General features: G+C 38.4%; 1 protein-coding gene and 1 long non-coding RNA gene across 3 annotated transcripts in view; one reads left to right on the forward strand and one right to left on the reverse strand.

Moving 5' to 3' along the window:
• Positions 1-40: 40 nt before the first annotated feature.
• On the forward strand, positions 41-3,411 carry LOC149692759 (uncharacterized). The gene is made up of 3 exons (XR_016382866.1): positions 41-214; positions 319-374; positions 3,313-3,411. It is a non-coding gene; the product is annotated as an uncharacterized LOC149692759 (long non-coding RNA).
• LOC149692760 (uncharacterized) overlaps positions 429-15,715 on the reverse strand; it is a 61,364-nt gene continuing 46,077 nt past the window's right edge. The window contains exons 1-11 of one of the 2 annotated variants that reach the window (XM_089868631.1): positions 3,837-3,932; positions 3,643-3,721; positions 3,292-3,570; positions 3,111-3,218; positions 2,985-3,041; positions 2,760-2,915; positions 2,544-2,672; positions 2,191-2,478; positions 1,894-2,115; positions 1,560-1,828; positions 429-1,497 (exon numbers count right to left, since the gene is read on the reverse strand). In XM_089868631.1, the coding sequence (XP_089724757.1) occupies positions 931-1,497; positions 1,560-1,828; positions 1,894-2,115; positions 2,191-2,478; positions 2,544-2,672; positions 2,760-2,915; positions 2,985-3,041; positions 3,111-3,218; positions 3,292-3,570; positions 3,643-3,721; positions 3,837-3,884 (2,202 nt within the window). In that variant the 5' untranslated portion in view covers positions 3,885-3,932 and the 3' untranslated portion in view covers positions 429-930. Of the gene's footprint in view, positions 1,498-1,559; positions 1,829-1,893; positions 2,116-2,190; positions 2,479-2,543; positions 2,673-2,759; positions 2,916-2,984; positions 3,042-3,110; positions 3,219-3,291; positions 3,571-3,642; positions 3,722-3,836; positions 3,933-15,715 lie in introns of those variants that run through there. The other variant, XM_089868630.1, reaches the window with a different exon arrangement.

A 15,715-nucleotide genomic window follows, 5' to 3' on the forward strand; every position in this document is an offset into this window, starting at 1 on the left:
ATTGTCCAGACTCCAGAGACTGACAAAAATTTGCCGCCAATCCCGACATTATGATTGGTTCGTTGTATGCCACGTGACCGCGTCACACCTCCCGACTCCCAGTCCCGCGCGGCGCGCTTTGGAATTTGCCCGAGTAAACGTAGATGCTCTTAATGAAATTAGTTAGAATTTTGGTGAAAAATTACGAAATAATAATTGAAAACTGATGCAGAAGGTATTGTTGAATGTTTTTAATTATTTGGTGCTAAATTAAGAGGTTGGAATTGGGTAGAATTAGTCCTAGAGGTAAATGTACTTAGCCGATAATTTCAATTTCAGAGACCAAGGCCTAAGATTTTAAGAAAGTGTCCCTTGGTAATCTACGCTGGAAAACGGTAAATAAAATTTTTATAATTAATAATAAGAAATTAAGGCAAGTTTTGGTCGTGAATGAGTTTAATTTTGTGCCAAAAAATTTGCTCAAAAAATATTTTTCATACATATGATACATGATAATATTATTATTTATTATAAATCATCAAAGATATTATTTCGGGGATTCGGTCATTTGATAAGATGAAAATGTGGTCAATCTTTTTGGGGGTTCCACTCAATTAAAGTGGACAACGAGTTCAATATAACAAAGCTTAATACGGTATCAAATGTTATTTATACATTTTACATCGATTCGCGACATATTGGTCCAACTCCCAAGCTAGTAAAGATTTAAGCGCATTCCTTAGTGTTAAAATAACGGTACCCAAAACAATTTACGCCGGTTAAGTTGGTACTGTCATGCCCCTAAATCCACCCAAGGGGTCAAAGGGCGTATCGAAGTTGACCCGATCCTCCTTTCTGGATTATACACTCTGATACACTAATCACTTTTTGTCTTGATTAATTTTTAAGTCAATCGCTAAGCCTTGGCAATAGGTTTAACCGTAATCGTAATTATCGTTTCTTCTTATTATCATTATCGTTATCGTCATTTCCTGAATTTTCTCCGTTATTTTCGGGTTGACCCTTTTCGAGTTCGTTAACTTTGACCGGATAGGTTAATTGATTACCATTATCCCACGTGAAAATGGCTTCTTTAGCCGGATTATAACTTATCATGGTATTCATTCTAAAAGGATTAGTAAAATTTAACTTAACATCTATGGGTTTCTCGTAAAAGAGATCGTAGGCGATATCAATCCGCGCCGTGCGTTCCACCGTGCTATGAATGGCGTACAATACACCGCACGTCACGAACATGTCACCGACGTTATGGTGATTTAAGGTTAGATTCCACATGAACTCGATTTCCAACGAGTAAGGATGGAATTTGATGATTTTCGTGTTTTTCGTTTCGTTACCACCGAAAATGACCCATAACCCATTCTCGTCCGCGGCTAGGTCCATGTAGTTGTGCTGTAAATGGTACAGTCTCGAATCCGAATGAAACGATAGGTCCTCGACCTTGACGAAGTTCGTTATGTTACGTGTCAAATCGTACCGGACTAGTTGATTAGTTTCCTGTTGAAATAAATTAATGTTAAAAATAGGTTCAAAGGTTGCTTAGATACGCGGTACCTTACCTTTCTATGGAAGTAAAATGAACCGTTGTAGACTATTTGGCTATTTCCCGTAAAGGTGTGTGGTAAATCGTGTACCACGTAGCTTTCGTTTTTACGAAAAGCGTTCTTATCCGGGAACTCGTATAAATGTAGTCCGTCATTTTCTTTGGTCATCCAATACTTTTTGGCTATATCGGCGTTGGCCGGATGGGCGTCTTGCATCCAAGTGCCGTAAACCGCTTCGGTGTACCGAACGAATACCGGCTTGCCAATTTGGTTGATGACGCAGTCTGTAAAACCCAATTTAATTTAGATAGTGTATAGTTTACTTTAATGGTAAATAAAATAGTAGTACCTCTTTGTCGAATTCCCTTTTTCCATTGGGAGATTTGAGTGAATCCACCGACACTTTGAACGTTAATTCCGTCTTGCCGACCGGATATGCAACGTTGAGTCGGTGGGCACGTAGTTGGACATTTGGGACAGTCCGTTTCAGTGATGTTAGGCCTTTGAGGTGGACCTTGACCGTATATGGCTGGACTCGGGGTTGCCTTCATTTTTATTTTTGGGTCAATTTCTGTGAACGAAAGGTTATTATATTAGTTTAGGCTAGTTTTTCTTCCTACTTTATTGATGAGTTGTACTCAATTACCAAAGACGGTAAAGACACCCGACGCTTTACCCTTCTCGTTCTTACTGACGCATTTGTACATGCCATAATCAGACGGCTCAATTTTCGTTATGTTGAGGATCATGTGTGTCCTGTAGCTTTCCTCTTCTTGTAAGATCTCGTGTTTACCACGGTTTTCTATTTCACGTCCGTCACTGTACTCCCAGAAGTTAAGGGCCGGGGGCGATGCTTCAACGAAACATTCTAGAATAGCTTGGCTACCATTATGGGTCCCCACCATTTGGTTATGAATCCTTATAAGAGGTGGAACTGTGAAATAAGGACTCAATTGAACATATGCCCGGCGACAGCTTTTAAAATTGTATTATTATTACATGTAGCGTCCAGTCTTATTTTCTTGTGGGCATTTGGCGGTATTCCGTTTGAAGCCACGCAAATGTAGACACCAATTTGGTCACGGCTAACCTTTTTGAAGTTTATTTGGCTTCCTTTGAGCGTGTTCACTATAATTAGGATAAGGTTGGTTGATAATTAGAAATATTGATTGAAAAAGTTAAAAAAAAAAAAAAACATGGTTTTGAAGTAATTACTTTGCGTTGGTCCCATTATTATGGGGCTGGAGTCCTCTCTTCTCCAACTAATTTCCGGTTCGGGTGAACCAGCTGTAGCACATTCTAACCTGACGTTCTCACCTTCTTGTACGACGGTTGTCGTTTCCAAGTCCACGTCTACTATACTCGGTGGTACTGTTAAATTAAATGTAATTCAATTAGTTTCAATGATAATAATTTAACAATATGGTTAAGATTAATTACTTAAAAGTTTTGAAACTTGGGTCCCGTTAATTTTCCAGGCGTTAATTCCAGGTATGCCTTAATTAAAGTTTTAATTAGAATATGGTAATTAGTTTAGAAAAATTATCTGTTTATTTATTTACTCACCGGGGGTCCCTGGTTTTCCGGGTAAACCTTTTCTTCCTCTGGGACCGGCGAGTCCGGGCGATCCCGATGGTCCTTGAAGACCTCTAGGTCCTTGAGCGCCAGGAATTCCTAAATTAATATTAATAATTAGTTTGATCAGTATTAACTTTGTGCCGGGTTTGAATAACTGAACTGAACTAACCGTTTGTTCCATTGGTTCCAGCTCTTCCGGGTGAACCGGGCGTACCTGGAATGCCGTCTTTACCGGGAACGCCGTTGATACCGTCTCTACCGGGGACACCGTCCAAACCAGGATATCCGGGTAAGCCTTCTCTTCCGTCTATTCCAGGGGGGCCCCTTTCGCCTTTGGGTCCAACTGGACCTTGAGAACCCGGTATACCAGATGGTCCTCTGGGTCCAGGTTCACCAGGGATACCACGATCACCCCTGTCACCTTTACCACCCTTCAAACCAGGGTTTCCTGCGTATAGAAAATGCGCTTTTCAATATTCGTGGTATAATTATATTAACTCGGGTGTTTTTGGAAACTTACCCGGAATTCCGGGAGGTCCCGGATCACCGGGTGGACAGTGATTTTTAGTTGATAAGCAAAACTCTTCCAACACGTTAACCTATATTGGTTTGGAGAGAAAATTGGGATTCATTAATAATTATATTCGATTTGCCCAAAATATCGGGTGACAGTTTTTTAAAATCGTCTAATCTTTTAAGTCCTCGACACATTACCCAAATTTCCGTTTTTCGCTTTTGCGTAGTAATAGAGAGTTTAAGCATCCCCTATACGCGTACGTGTAGCCACCTTTGACAATGCATTGGTCTAATGCACTGTGGAAGGTAGCTACACGTACGCGTTTAGGGGATGCTTAAACTCTCTAATTTCCGACTTCTCGCCCGCCCGGGGGATTGTCCCCCCCCGGATAAAGACAAACCAACGTTAGATACCCCAGCTCTCTTTCTCGTGTGAAAAATGCCTCGTATTGATTTTGAATCGGTTAAATTTTCGATCCAGCTCAGCTACTAAAGACGTTGTTTTAATCTAGGCTAATTACTACAAGGTTTTAAGCCTTTCTCCCCTGCCTCCCTCCTCTCTTTATCGGACATCCCTCGGGGGCTATAACCTCCTCCCTCAATAAGCCTTAAGAGAAGTTCATTTCTTGCTGTAGAGTTACCGTGGGTAAGACCCCAATTTGCTTAACACTTAGTGTTCGCGACCAACTCTTGAAGAATATTTCGTACTTCAAACTCACGTATTTCTAGTGCTATGTTTAAAAAGTACCTTAATTTTCTGAAATTTTGCAAATTTCGAGGGATTTTTAGCCCATTTAAATTATATTTATACTAATTACTTGAAAATTCCTCGAATATGCGAGCTAAAAAGTCCTAGCTATAAGTTTAATATGCGCGAGTGCAAACCGCTGTTCCCAATTTTATGACGACATTATTTTTAGTAATTGGGGAAGGGACGAACCCCATCACACGCATTAACCTAGAGAACCGCTTACCCAAATTGGTTGGCGCAGTTTTTAAAAACCCTATTTGACTCAAACTTAGTAATTAGTTAATTAGGATTAATTTTAATCTGAATAATTTAAAATAATAGTTTAATAGTTTTTAAACTTTTCCAAATATCGCTGTAATACTCGCTCTCCCTTTAAAGAAGTTACCTTATTTTTTTTGTTGTTTAATAATTGAACGGGTGGGGGAGGGAGGGAATAATTAAAGCTAATTTAGCATAATTATTGATTAATTTAGTTGTTAATGACATTTTTCGATGTCTCCGTGAAAGATAACACCAAAATGATAAATTTTGTTGTAACTATTTTTGGGGGAATATTTGAAATCGAATTCAAATCGATCAAAATTTGGGGGTCTACTCCCTAGGGTTTACTTTTTTTTAACACTCCATATTGAATTTCCAATGATTTTCAAACCCCTAACTCCCTTATGGTAAGCCATATATGTCTGGAATGTCAACAAGTAGCTCTGCTATATTTTCTAATATTTCGTTTGGGGTTGGTCTGGTCCCAATGGGTGGCAAGATTGCCGGGTGGTGCTGGATACCCTGAGTTGACCCCGCTCGCCCTTAAGCTTTGGTTTCATTATCTCTTAAAATATGGAATAAATTTCAAATGAAATATTTTGGTCTCAAAACCCCCGAGTGTGTCTGTCTGCACTCACTGTCCCTCTTGGGGTTTTGCCTCTCGGATAAGAAAATTCTCTCGAGGTGGACTATCCTCGTGGCATACTTGAAGCAGCGGAGGCTCAAAATCTAAGGTTGTGGTTGTCAAGTCGCGAAATAGATCGACAGTCTTTGACAATAATTTACTTTAAAACTTAATTTAATTTTATTAAAAATAAGTCTTAATCCGGAGAATCCCAACCCATTTGAAACCGCGATCTTAAGTTCTTTTTTAATTCTGATTTTTCTCATGGGCATGGACTTTAAATCGTAAAGGGGATAGGAAAATTGGGAGAACGCTTTGATGTATACAAAAATATTTTACGGTATTGGGTATATCAAGGTCACCTAAAATTAATCAATTTCAAAATACACCAGGTGTTTAAAAGTACGAGTTCCGTTGGGGGAATGAAATAATTTCTTCTTTTGTTAGTCCTCTTTATAATACGCGGCGGTCCATGAGCCCTCATTGGCTATTCTGTATCGTTGGAATTGATTGGGAGATTTCTCTGGAACAGTCGGAATCTTTTATTCCAATCTTTTTTACTCCTTTTTACTGTCTTTTATCTAACTACTTGGGACTTTTTGGACTAATTCGATTCTTCTTCCTATTCTTCTTTTTAGCTCTAAAATGAGCTAGATTTTATTAGGCTTTTTAAATAGGATTTCGTTCCCTCTTCCCCCCACCCCCGTCTCTAAGTACTTTAATGAACGTGTACTTTGCGCTCGTTAAGGTTTCCGAAATGGCAAAAATTTTCTTTTCCGCTTTTAATCTCTTCTCCAATTCGTTTTTAACAATCTTGATCTCGCGGGACACATCTTCTTAAGAGTTAAGCTTCGGGAACACTTTTTAATCGCGTTTTAAATAGCCTAGAATAAATGGACTTTAACTCGGATTCTGGACTAAATAGATAAAAGAAAGATGAAGGTATCATCATCATCTTAAAGAGGATATCGCGTACGCATGTAATTACATCGAGTACTAATATTTAAATCTAAGGGTTTTTTTTAAAAAAAATTAAAATGCGCCACGTGTCATTTGACATTTCAACAAACAACTTCGGTTTAGGGGCAGATAGACTAATTTGAAAGGTATCGTGAGTAAGGAGACATTCGAGAGAGTAATTGCTCCGAGTATAATTAAAAATAAGATCCCCGTATATGCGAATGAAGTTTCAATCAAAATTCATGAATTCGTAAATATCGAAAAATCGTGAGCAATAATCAAAATTGTTTGCGAGATTCTAAAGTTGGCATTGTTATCGAGTAACACGCTCTGAATTGAAATTCCGCTTTCTCTAATGGCATCTAATTTCCGAAGACTTTCAACTTGAAAGATTGAAATTCTAGAGAATGGGAGAGGCCTCAGATTCCCTCATCCCATTAAAATACTCTGCCGCACGCTCCGTGTTTCCGACTTTCAGTTAGATACCGAATTCATCCTTCTCATCCCTTGGTTTCTCTTTCTATATACTTTAGACCAGAAGTGAGATGAGACTAGAAGTGAAGGGCTCTAGCATTGGTAATAGATCCTGGCATTAGTGAACAAATTTGAGGATTTTACGCCGCTTCAATCGCGCCTACGCTAGAGGGAAAAAAATTGGTCGAGTTCCAAAAACACTTCTTACCCCCTTCCCCTCAACCTAAAGCGGCGAAACACGGACGCGGGTGCTGGAATCTAGTTCGGCCGTCTACCACCGCGAGCGTCTCACGTTTTGGAGGGGAAATTCTGAAACCGCCACCAGAGGGCCAACCGTTGGTGTGTTATCAAGAATATTCACTTTCGCAAAGTGAAGAATTTGGTTAGCTCAGTACTTCTAATCTCATCTCACTTCTGTTTAGACTATGGGAAGCGTAGTTTTATGGTTGGCTAACGAATCCTTCTCAACTCTACTTCTCCTATACCTTTATATCCTCCTTGTACGCGGGGTATCTTTAAATTTGAAACGGCATCTCGCAGGCCGCATCAGGGATAGCAGCGGGGAGGAAAAGGAGTATATCGTTTTCGTTTCCGGAGCATGACCTCTCATTTCCTCCGGGATTTTAAAATTCCTTACCACACTAGCTGCCGTATACTTTCTCTTTTCTTGAGCTTTGAAATACTAAAATCCTGTAAGTACATTCGGGAGGGAGCCTGCAGTGTAATAACATATTTAAGTCTAGTTTCTCCGCCGCTTTCAAATTAATGTAGAGCGAATGTAGAGTTATTCGTATACTTTTTTGATGGTTAAAGCATATATGTGTATATAAAGTATGCCAGGTATAATTTCAATTATAAATGCCACCAAGAAGTTATATCTAATTTATTAGGGAGAAGGTAATATAAATTTGCCACATTTCTAGCTTTAACTCCAGTCCAAACGTAGGTCCGGAGTTAATCTCCGCCTCTAAATTACATTATTTCTTGAAAACTCACGTCAGCGCGACGCGAATGACGAAAATTAAGTATTTTCCGACTGAGGAGAGGCGAAATAGGCCGGCCTCCTTTTACATCCCCCCTTGTATTTTGAAAGGGGGACTGGGACTATGGCCCTCGCGAATACTTAGGTATCTTCTCCCTAATAAACTAGATATCACTTCTTGATGCCACTTCAGAAGTTCAGACACATAAGTCTGTAGAGAAGTTTTAAAATATTGAAACCTTGGTTTAAATGGCAAATATTTGGTAAATGGGAATTATATTAAGTTGACTCGATGGTGTTTTATTAATAAATGCATTTTCCAACGTTCGGTATACCAAAGTAGAATTTTTCTCTTGACCTAATTTGATAAAAGAGATCTGTTCAAATGACAAATATTAATTTGCGAATAAACTCAAGTGGGTATTAACAGAAGTGAGATGAGACTAGAAGTGAAGGGCTCTAGCATTGCTAGTAGATCCTGGCACTAGTGAACAAATTTGAGGATTTTATGCCGCTTCCCAAGCGCTAAAACTAGAGAGAAAAAAATTGGTCGAGTTCCAAAAACATTTCCTACCCCCTTCCCCTCAACCTAAGCCGCGGAACACGAACGCGGGTGCTGGAATCTAGTTCGGCCGTCTACCGCCGCGAGCGTCTCACGTTTTGGAGGGAAAATTCAGAAACCGCTACCAGAGGGCCAACCGTTCGTGTGTTATCAAGAATATTCACTATCGCCGAGTGAGGAATTTGGTTAGCTCAGTACTTCTAGTCTCATCTCACTTCTGGTATTAATAAATTTGGCAAACAATACCCGATGTCTGAGTACCACTTTTGCGCGGATAGTTATCTACCCTCTTCAATCTGTACGGTTGGTTCAACAGAAATATTTTTGAAATTATTTCAAATTACTTAAGCCCGTAACTTATTTCTTCCAAAACATTTTGTATAACGAACTTTTCTCCATGGGGAACAAACAAACAATGATTAGTTTCGTGATGACACCAAAGTCTACGAGATTTGGTACAAGTACAACTTCAGAGAGGGATTATGAGTACATTCTTGCGTCTCCAAAACCAAAATGGAACTGATAGCGGGGGTGGGAGGGGGGAGTTGACGCCTTCCGCAATAATCCTTTCGTAATAATAAAAGTTTTGGCAGAGTGCAAAGACTGGAAAGGGAATCGGACGAAAAAGACAAAAAGAAAAAAAAACCGTTTTAATATATTGGATTCCGAACCCCATTCCCCACCCCCGAAACGTATATCCGATTCCGATATAACCCGATTAACGAATATATAACTATAAATACTTATATTCTATTATAACCGGAGTAGCTTCCATCTTATTCAATAAGAAAGCGCGAATGTTATACCGTATCATTCATAGATATATGAAATGTTTACAAAAGTACTCGGGATAAATTATAGGAACCCGGTGATATATCTTTACTCGAATTGCTTTTACGATGTCTATGGAAGAGGGTTCTCTGTCACATTTCCTTTTTGTTCTGACTTCCGTTTTATTCCTGGCAGACTCTAATATTTCGCTTGTCTCTCCAAGTAATTGCGCTGGGATTTTTGCGGTTTTACTCGGACCCCTACCTACCCCCTTCCCCACCCCCTCGCAATCTTTTTGGTATTACTAGACACCGAATTCAACCTGAGAACTAAAAGAATTCCCCCTTCGTTTCTTTGTTAAGTTGACACCTTTCTAAGATTGAATTTTTCCCCATACAATACGTTTCTCTCAAGGACTCTACCTGACTCTCTCGGGACTTGTAGAAACGTCTTAGTTATTTCCGTCCTTATATGACGATTGAGGCGTGAATCTGGGAACGCCATAATACACTCGAGTTGATGCTTCAAACACTACTTTCACGTGTTCATACGCCCCGATTGTATCTAGTTTTACAAATTTAACTTGTGGGTGAATTTTTAGAGTTGAGTATACGACTGGCACATTCGCGCGTGGAATTATGGGTAACTAGAACGTGAAACGAACCGAATTATACGGATTGTCATTTCCATAGATATGGAAAAGGACTACCTAGGACTTGGAGAGAGGTTTTCTTTTTTAAGTAGAAAGGCATTGAAAACGGAATATTTTTTTTTTTTCATCTTCTTGGAGCTAAGATTCGTCTTGGCTCGAGGCATTTTTATATGTATTTTTGGTTCTAGTCTTTAAATCCTTTGGATTTCTTCCGACTTTTTCTAAGGATCCTCGGAATCGAACAATAGGTGATCCCAGCATTCCCTATTTCTCCCTCAATTTTTCGCTTTCCCAGTTTTTTTTTAAAGGCGAAACCGTTTTCCCATTACATTTTTACCGACACCTTTTTAGAACTTTTTTTCTTTTTCTTTATATTTGTAAAAAGAGTGTGAATTATCAAGTATATTGGAAAGTCGGTCGGTTGAGATTTTAAAGGGGTAGTGTATGAAAGTTTAAATTGTAGTAAGGTAGGTGCCATGCCCTATCGGTTTTTAGCCACATCGTAGTATACGATGAGGCTCTAAGTTTGACCCGAGCCGTAGTAGTAGTGGCTCAATTCAATTTTTCGCTTTCCCAGTTTTTTTTTAAAGGCGAAACCGTTTTCCCATTACATTTTTACCGACACCTTTTTAGAACTTTTTTTCTTTTTCTTTATATTTGTAAAAAGAGTGTGAATTATCAAGTATATTGGAAAGTCGGTCGGTTGAGATTTTAAAGGGGTAGTGTATGAAAGTTTAAATTGTAGTAAGGTAGGTGCCATGCCCTATCGGTTTTTAGCCACATCGTAGTATACGATGAGGCTCTAAGTTTGACCCGAGCCGTAGTAGTAGTGGCCGGGGTTGTCGCTTTCGTTATCGTTAGATTTTAGCTTAAAAGGAAAGGTTCTTTGAATTTTTTTTTTATTTGTGTGCTAATTAAATAAATAACGATGTGGCTGCTATTACGAGCCCTTGGGTCGACTTGTTTTAAATTATATTGTGTTGTTAGATGATAGGTATTTTTATTTTGGGTTTCTTGTCCGTATTAGTTAGATAGTCCATGTATTTTCTACGTAGGGGGTTTAAATTCGTCAAAGTACATTTGGTATTCGTTATTTATTTTTCCTATTTAACGTTCGATAAAATACACTTCTATATTTGATATCCCCATATAGCCTATTTTTTTATTTATTTATTGAAAGAATAAAAATGGCGGCGTCCCTGATCGGTGATCGATATATCAACGTTAAGGTTCAATACTCGTGAGGGAAGCTCCTTTCTATAAGCTATATCTTTTATTTCATATTCTCAATTCCCTAAGTACGCTTTGCTTTTGCAAATCTTGGTAAACCGCGCTCAACTCTTAAGCCAGGCTCACACATTGACATTACGTAGTATTTCCGATCCGAGATATAATAATTTTGTAAATCGTGTCGCTAGAGCCTGAAAGATTTGCGAATATATATTGCAAACTGAGCTTGAAATACTCGAGGATATATATTGTCCCAAGTCTTGTCATATATTCAATAACTTCAGTTATATTTTTTGGGTCTCCCCCAAAACCAGAGAGAGAGAAAATATTCTCTGCCTAAAACCTTACCTCGGTTAGAATAGATATTAATAGTGTGACAGTTTTGGACCAACGTCTCCTTTCTTTTGAACCAAAAAAAAAGAAAAAAACAAGACTCGTCATATATTGGCTATTATCCCCAAAGATATATTCGCTCCTATCATGAATTTATTATCCCTTTTTTTCGTCCATGAATATTGCCTTTAATTGAATTGAATTCACTCAACTAAAGTACAACTGAAAAATATGAAATTATTATTTTAATTTCTTTGTTTTGTTCATGTGTTTTAATATGGATAGTTAGTCAATATTCATGGGAGGTTTTTAGTTAATTCGTGAGAGGGTCGTATTGGAGAGGGAGGGACCAATGGGGGAGCCTAGGGACGTTACGTCGAGAATAATGTCCTTTTATTACAAGCGTGACCGAAAAACTGTTCTTACGGTAAAAAATATGACTCGATTTTTTTTCTTTTTTTAACAAGAAATGGATGGATTTTCATAAGTAAATTGCTAAAGGAATTATATAATGGTCAAATATTCGTCTTATATTATCGATAATTTAATAGATTTAGGTATATACGGCGTGCTGGTTCTAAGAATTTCACTGTCCCTTTAGCTCTAAAAAATAAATGAAAAATGTCTTAACTCAAAATATGATTTGAGAACTTTTTTCTTTTTTTGGTCAAAAATTCAGTTTTACAGAATTTTTCCTGTGAGATCTTCATGCCATATTTTTTACCAATGGCCCATTATATGCATATAGAAACTTCGCCCTGAAGTTTCATTTTTTTGTTGACCAAAATGAAAACCGAGTAGGCCTTGGGGAGTTTATAAAAACCGAGTTTGGGGTTTTTATTTTGGTGTTTTTTTTTTTGTTTCAATCGCAACCGAGTCTAAAGAAGTTTCACCAAATTCCCAAAGAGCCAAAAGCAATGCTTATTAAATTTAAAAGGATTTTTTTATTCAGTGGAGATATATTTGCGTAGAAGTAAATAAATAGGAAACTGTCGATGGTTGTAAGAGAACTTGGTTTATTTGTATTATTACGTAAACGGTTCTGATAACTTCGGATTAATTTCTTTCCTGAAATATGAAGTGAAGTACTTTTTATAAATAAGATCAAACGTCTGGTTCTTTACTATTATTATTATTATTATTATTTTGATTCTAGACGGCGTACGTCTATATTATTATATTATTTGTTTATATTCTTTGAGTGCCTTGGAAAGTCCGGTTTTTTTTTTCATAGGAACTTCGGTGGTCTCTTATACCACCGAAAACTGAATTTTTTTTCACCTCAATTGTAAATCCGCCACTCAAGGACTACAATTTTAGAAGAAATTTTGAATTCGTGAGATTTGAAAAAGAAAGGAACAAACTATAACATATCCATTTTTAAATCCGGCTTTTGAATATTTGCGATGTCTTCAAAGAGAAAACAACAACAAAAATAAGCCATATATGTTTTTCTTTTTTTTCTTTTTAAATATCCGACCACTCAGACGATCGAGAACCTGTACTTTCTCATGATCCGTCATTCCAGTCAAAACACATAGTTGCGAAAAAATGTCCCCCTCCAGACGTATAGATTTGTGTTGAGAATATACTCCCATAGAGTATAGGCTTAGAATAATTTAAAAAAAGGTATCTAAAAGAATTCCGAGTAATCTTTATTTCGTTCAATTTGAAACTTTTTCGAAACTTACGTTGTCTGAATTTAACTCTTAACTTAAAAAGGGGTTAAAAATTTATCTTAAAGGGGTTAAAAATTCTTAAAAGTTTTAAGGCTAGGATAGGTAGGGGTTATCCGTTACAAAAGCAATTCCAATCTTGGGTTGCGATAGTGGTACGTGCGTGGTTCTTGATCTTCTTCCGTTCGGACCTCCTTACCAAGAGGAAATCTCTCTCGAATCCTTACCTATATAAGGATGAAGATATCCGAGGAAGGAAATTGGTCTACCTTTCCTATTGTGTTCTTTTACAAAGTTCCGGATTGCTAAGCCGCTTTACGGGGAACCATTCTGGCTTAGCTTAGAATTACTTTCACTATCTCTTCTTTTTCCGTCTTACTAGCGCCACCTATGGTGTACCGTCGATGCCAATCGCGAGAAATAAATAAATCCGAAGTTAATGATATCAGAAACTTTAGATTATTAATTTCTTAGTAGAAGTTATTTAATAATATTGTATTTTAGTTTTTATGTAATTTCGTACCAACCAAGGCTTAAGATGAAAGTAGGGATTGTATGGCGCATGAACAGTGAGGAGTTGAGATGAGGGAATTTACAACACAACACTTCGGTTGCGCGGATGAGCCGCTCTAGAGTTATAACACCTTTAATAATCTCGTACCTTTTTGGTATGAAGGTTTTATTCGTTTTTATTCCTTTTCATTTTCTTGGAACGGCTTTAGCTTTCGGATCTCTCTTTCCTAGCTACTAGCTTCGCTACGCGGTATATTACACCAGGGAGTCGTATTCGTTTCTATCCCGAAATTTAACACCCATATATTGGCCCTATTCCTTTCTCCAGCCAATTTTCCCGCCTTTTTTACGATGCCACCCCCTCATCCTGCTCCCGTATGTACTATACTATACTATATATACCCCAAAATGGCGCGGAAATTATTATTATTTTTGGGGCTTCTTTCAGCATGCACCGAGCGTGATCTGGTTTTGATATTTCTTCCGCATATGCTATAAATTATATTAAATCAACTTGGATTTGTCGCGTATAGGGTTATATTTAATTGGATTTAACTTTAGTTTTAACGAAGTTTGGTCAAATTTGAAGATACTCTTTGAAAATATACATTCGGTAGAGTAATTGCACCGAGTATCGTGAACCTCGGAGATTAAATTAATTCCCCGTAGTCTATTGAAGTTCCATTTTGAAACCTAAAAATTTCACCAAACTTGATAACTTCATTATTACAATAGTAATGGGAAGGGGTTGGACACTTGTCAAAATATAAATATCAAAGGAAAATTTAACCTTTTAACAATTTTCCTAATCCTTCATCGCGTGCTTTGAGGATAAGTACCATACAAGGGCAAACGATAACGTTAGTTTCCCATAGAACGCCTGTAAAACGTTTTACCCGCCATACGTATAAGTGTATGAAAAACATACTTTACAGGGGCAATTGACAGGGGAAAACACAAGAAAGCCAAATGCATATTTGAGTTGAACTTTAATGTCAATCCCCGCGCGAGCGAGATAACGGAGATCCGCTCAAACTCAAAGTATTAGGAAACGCGTATAGTAGATTAAATTAGTTGGATTAAAGATAAATAGAATTTTCTAGAAATTTCGCCATCGCGCGTCTTTTATCGTATAGAATTTCGCGAACCGGGGGGAAGGAGGGGGATGAGATAACTTTTGAAAGAGGGGGTGGATGTAAATTCCTTTGAGGCTTAGTGACAAAACTAATTAGGAAAATCTTTGAGATGGAGAATTATCTTGACCCGCTTTTGGTGGACCCGCGACCCTTTTAAAGGATAAAGTTTCGCTCCCTCTCAGTATCATAGGCGTTCTCTCTCTCTCTCTGCACCGCGTCTTTTAATTGAACCTCTCTCGGAAAAGAATGTGCACCTCGAGTGTGTGTGTGTGGGCGACCTCCTCCAAGATATCCTTTACTACTTAAGACGCCGAGTCTTCCACTTCCAATGTTGTTTTCGTTTTGGCTATCGTATCATCTCGGACATTCCATTGGGGATGATGATAATAGGTCCACGATAATACTACTCTTTAAGAATTTCCCCTTTTAAGGATCTCCCGTTAATGACCAGGGGTCAAGTAACTCCTTTCTGCTAATTTTCAACGTCTAGTTCCGTTGCCTTCTGATATTTGATAGGACTTATCTAGTGGTGAGGTGAGATTGGTCGACTAGCGCGTTCCTATGGTCAGTCTCATGGTATAATGGTGGGAGTCACGTGGTGTGTTGAGTTTGTTAATAAGTATTCGTCTTTTGATATTAAAGGAAAAGGTTTTGGGATGAAAATCCAAGTTATGGGTAAAACACGAAGGTGTAGATGTTTATTTTGTCGCTAGTATTTCTGTGTACGTGGTCGATTCGATGGCCTGTCGAATATTTGATATATGCGCGCAATTATCAAGCTAAGTATCGTTCCAAGTTGTTCAAAAAGGAAAAAGGGGGGAATAGCGAGACACCTTCGTTACTTTGCGGGCTAAGATTTTGGCGTCTTGGTGATGGATCGAAAAGTTCTTCCCTAGTTCGATCACATCCTTCCCCCCCCCCCACCGCTCTCCATCCTCCCGCTTCGCTTATCTTATCTTATTGGGTGCTCGGCCAATTGAAGCTCCGTGGTTATCCAACATGCTCTCTCTCTCTCTCTCTCTCTCTCTCTCTCTCTCTCTCTCTCTCTCTCTCTCTCTCTCTCTCTCTCTCTCTCTCTCTCTCTCTCTCTCTCTCCTATCCGGCTGTAGCTGGTCACTCGTAACGAGTCCATAGCGAGCGCGGAACCGTAC

Source organism: Phalangium opilio, unplaced genomic scaffold (assembly GCF_054372755.1).
Source record: "Phalangium opilio isolate 3A_F unplaced genomic scaffold, DU_Popi_V2 ptg000024l_1, whole genome shotgun sequence".
In the NCBI taxonomy this organism is placed as follows: domain Eukaryota; kingdom Metazoa; phylum Arthropoda; class Arachnida; order Opiliones; family Phalangiidae; genus Phalangium; species Phalangium opilio.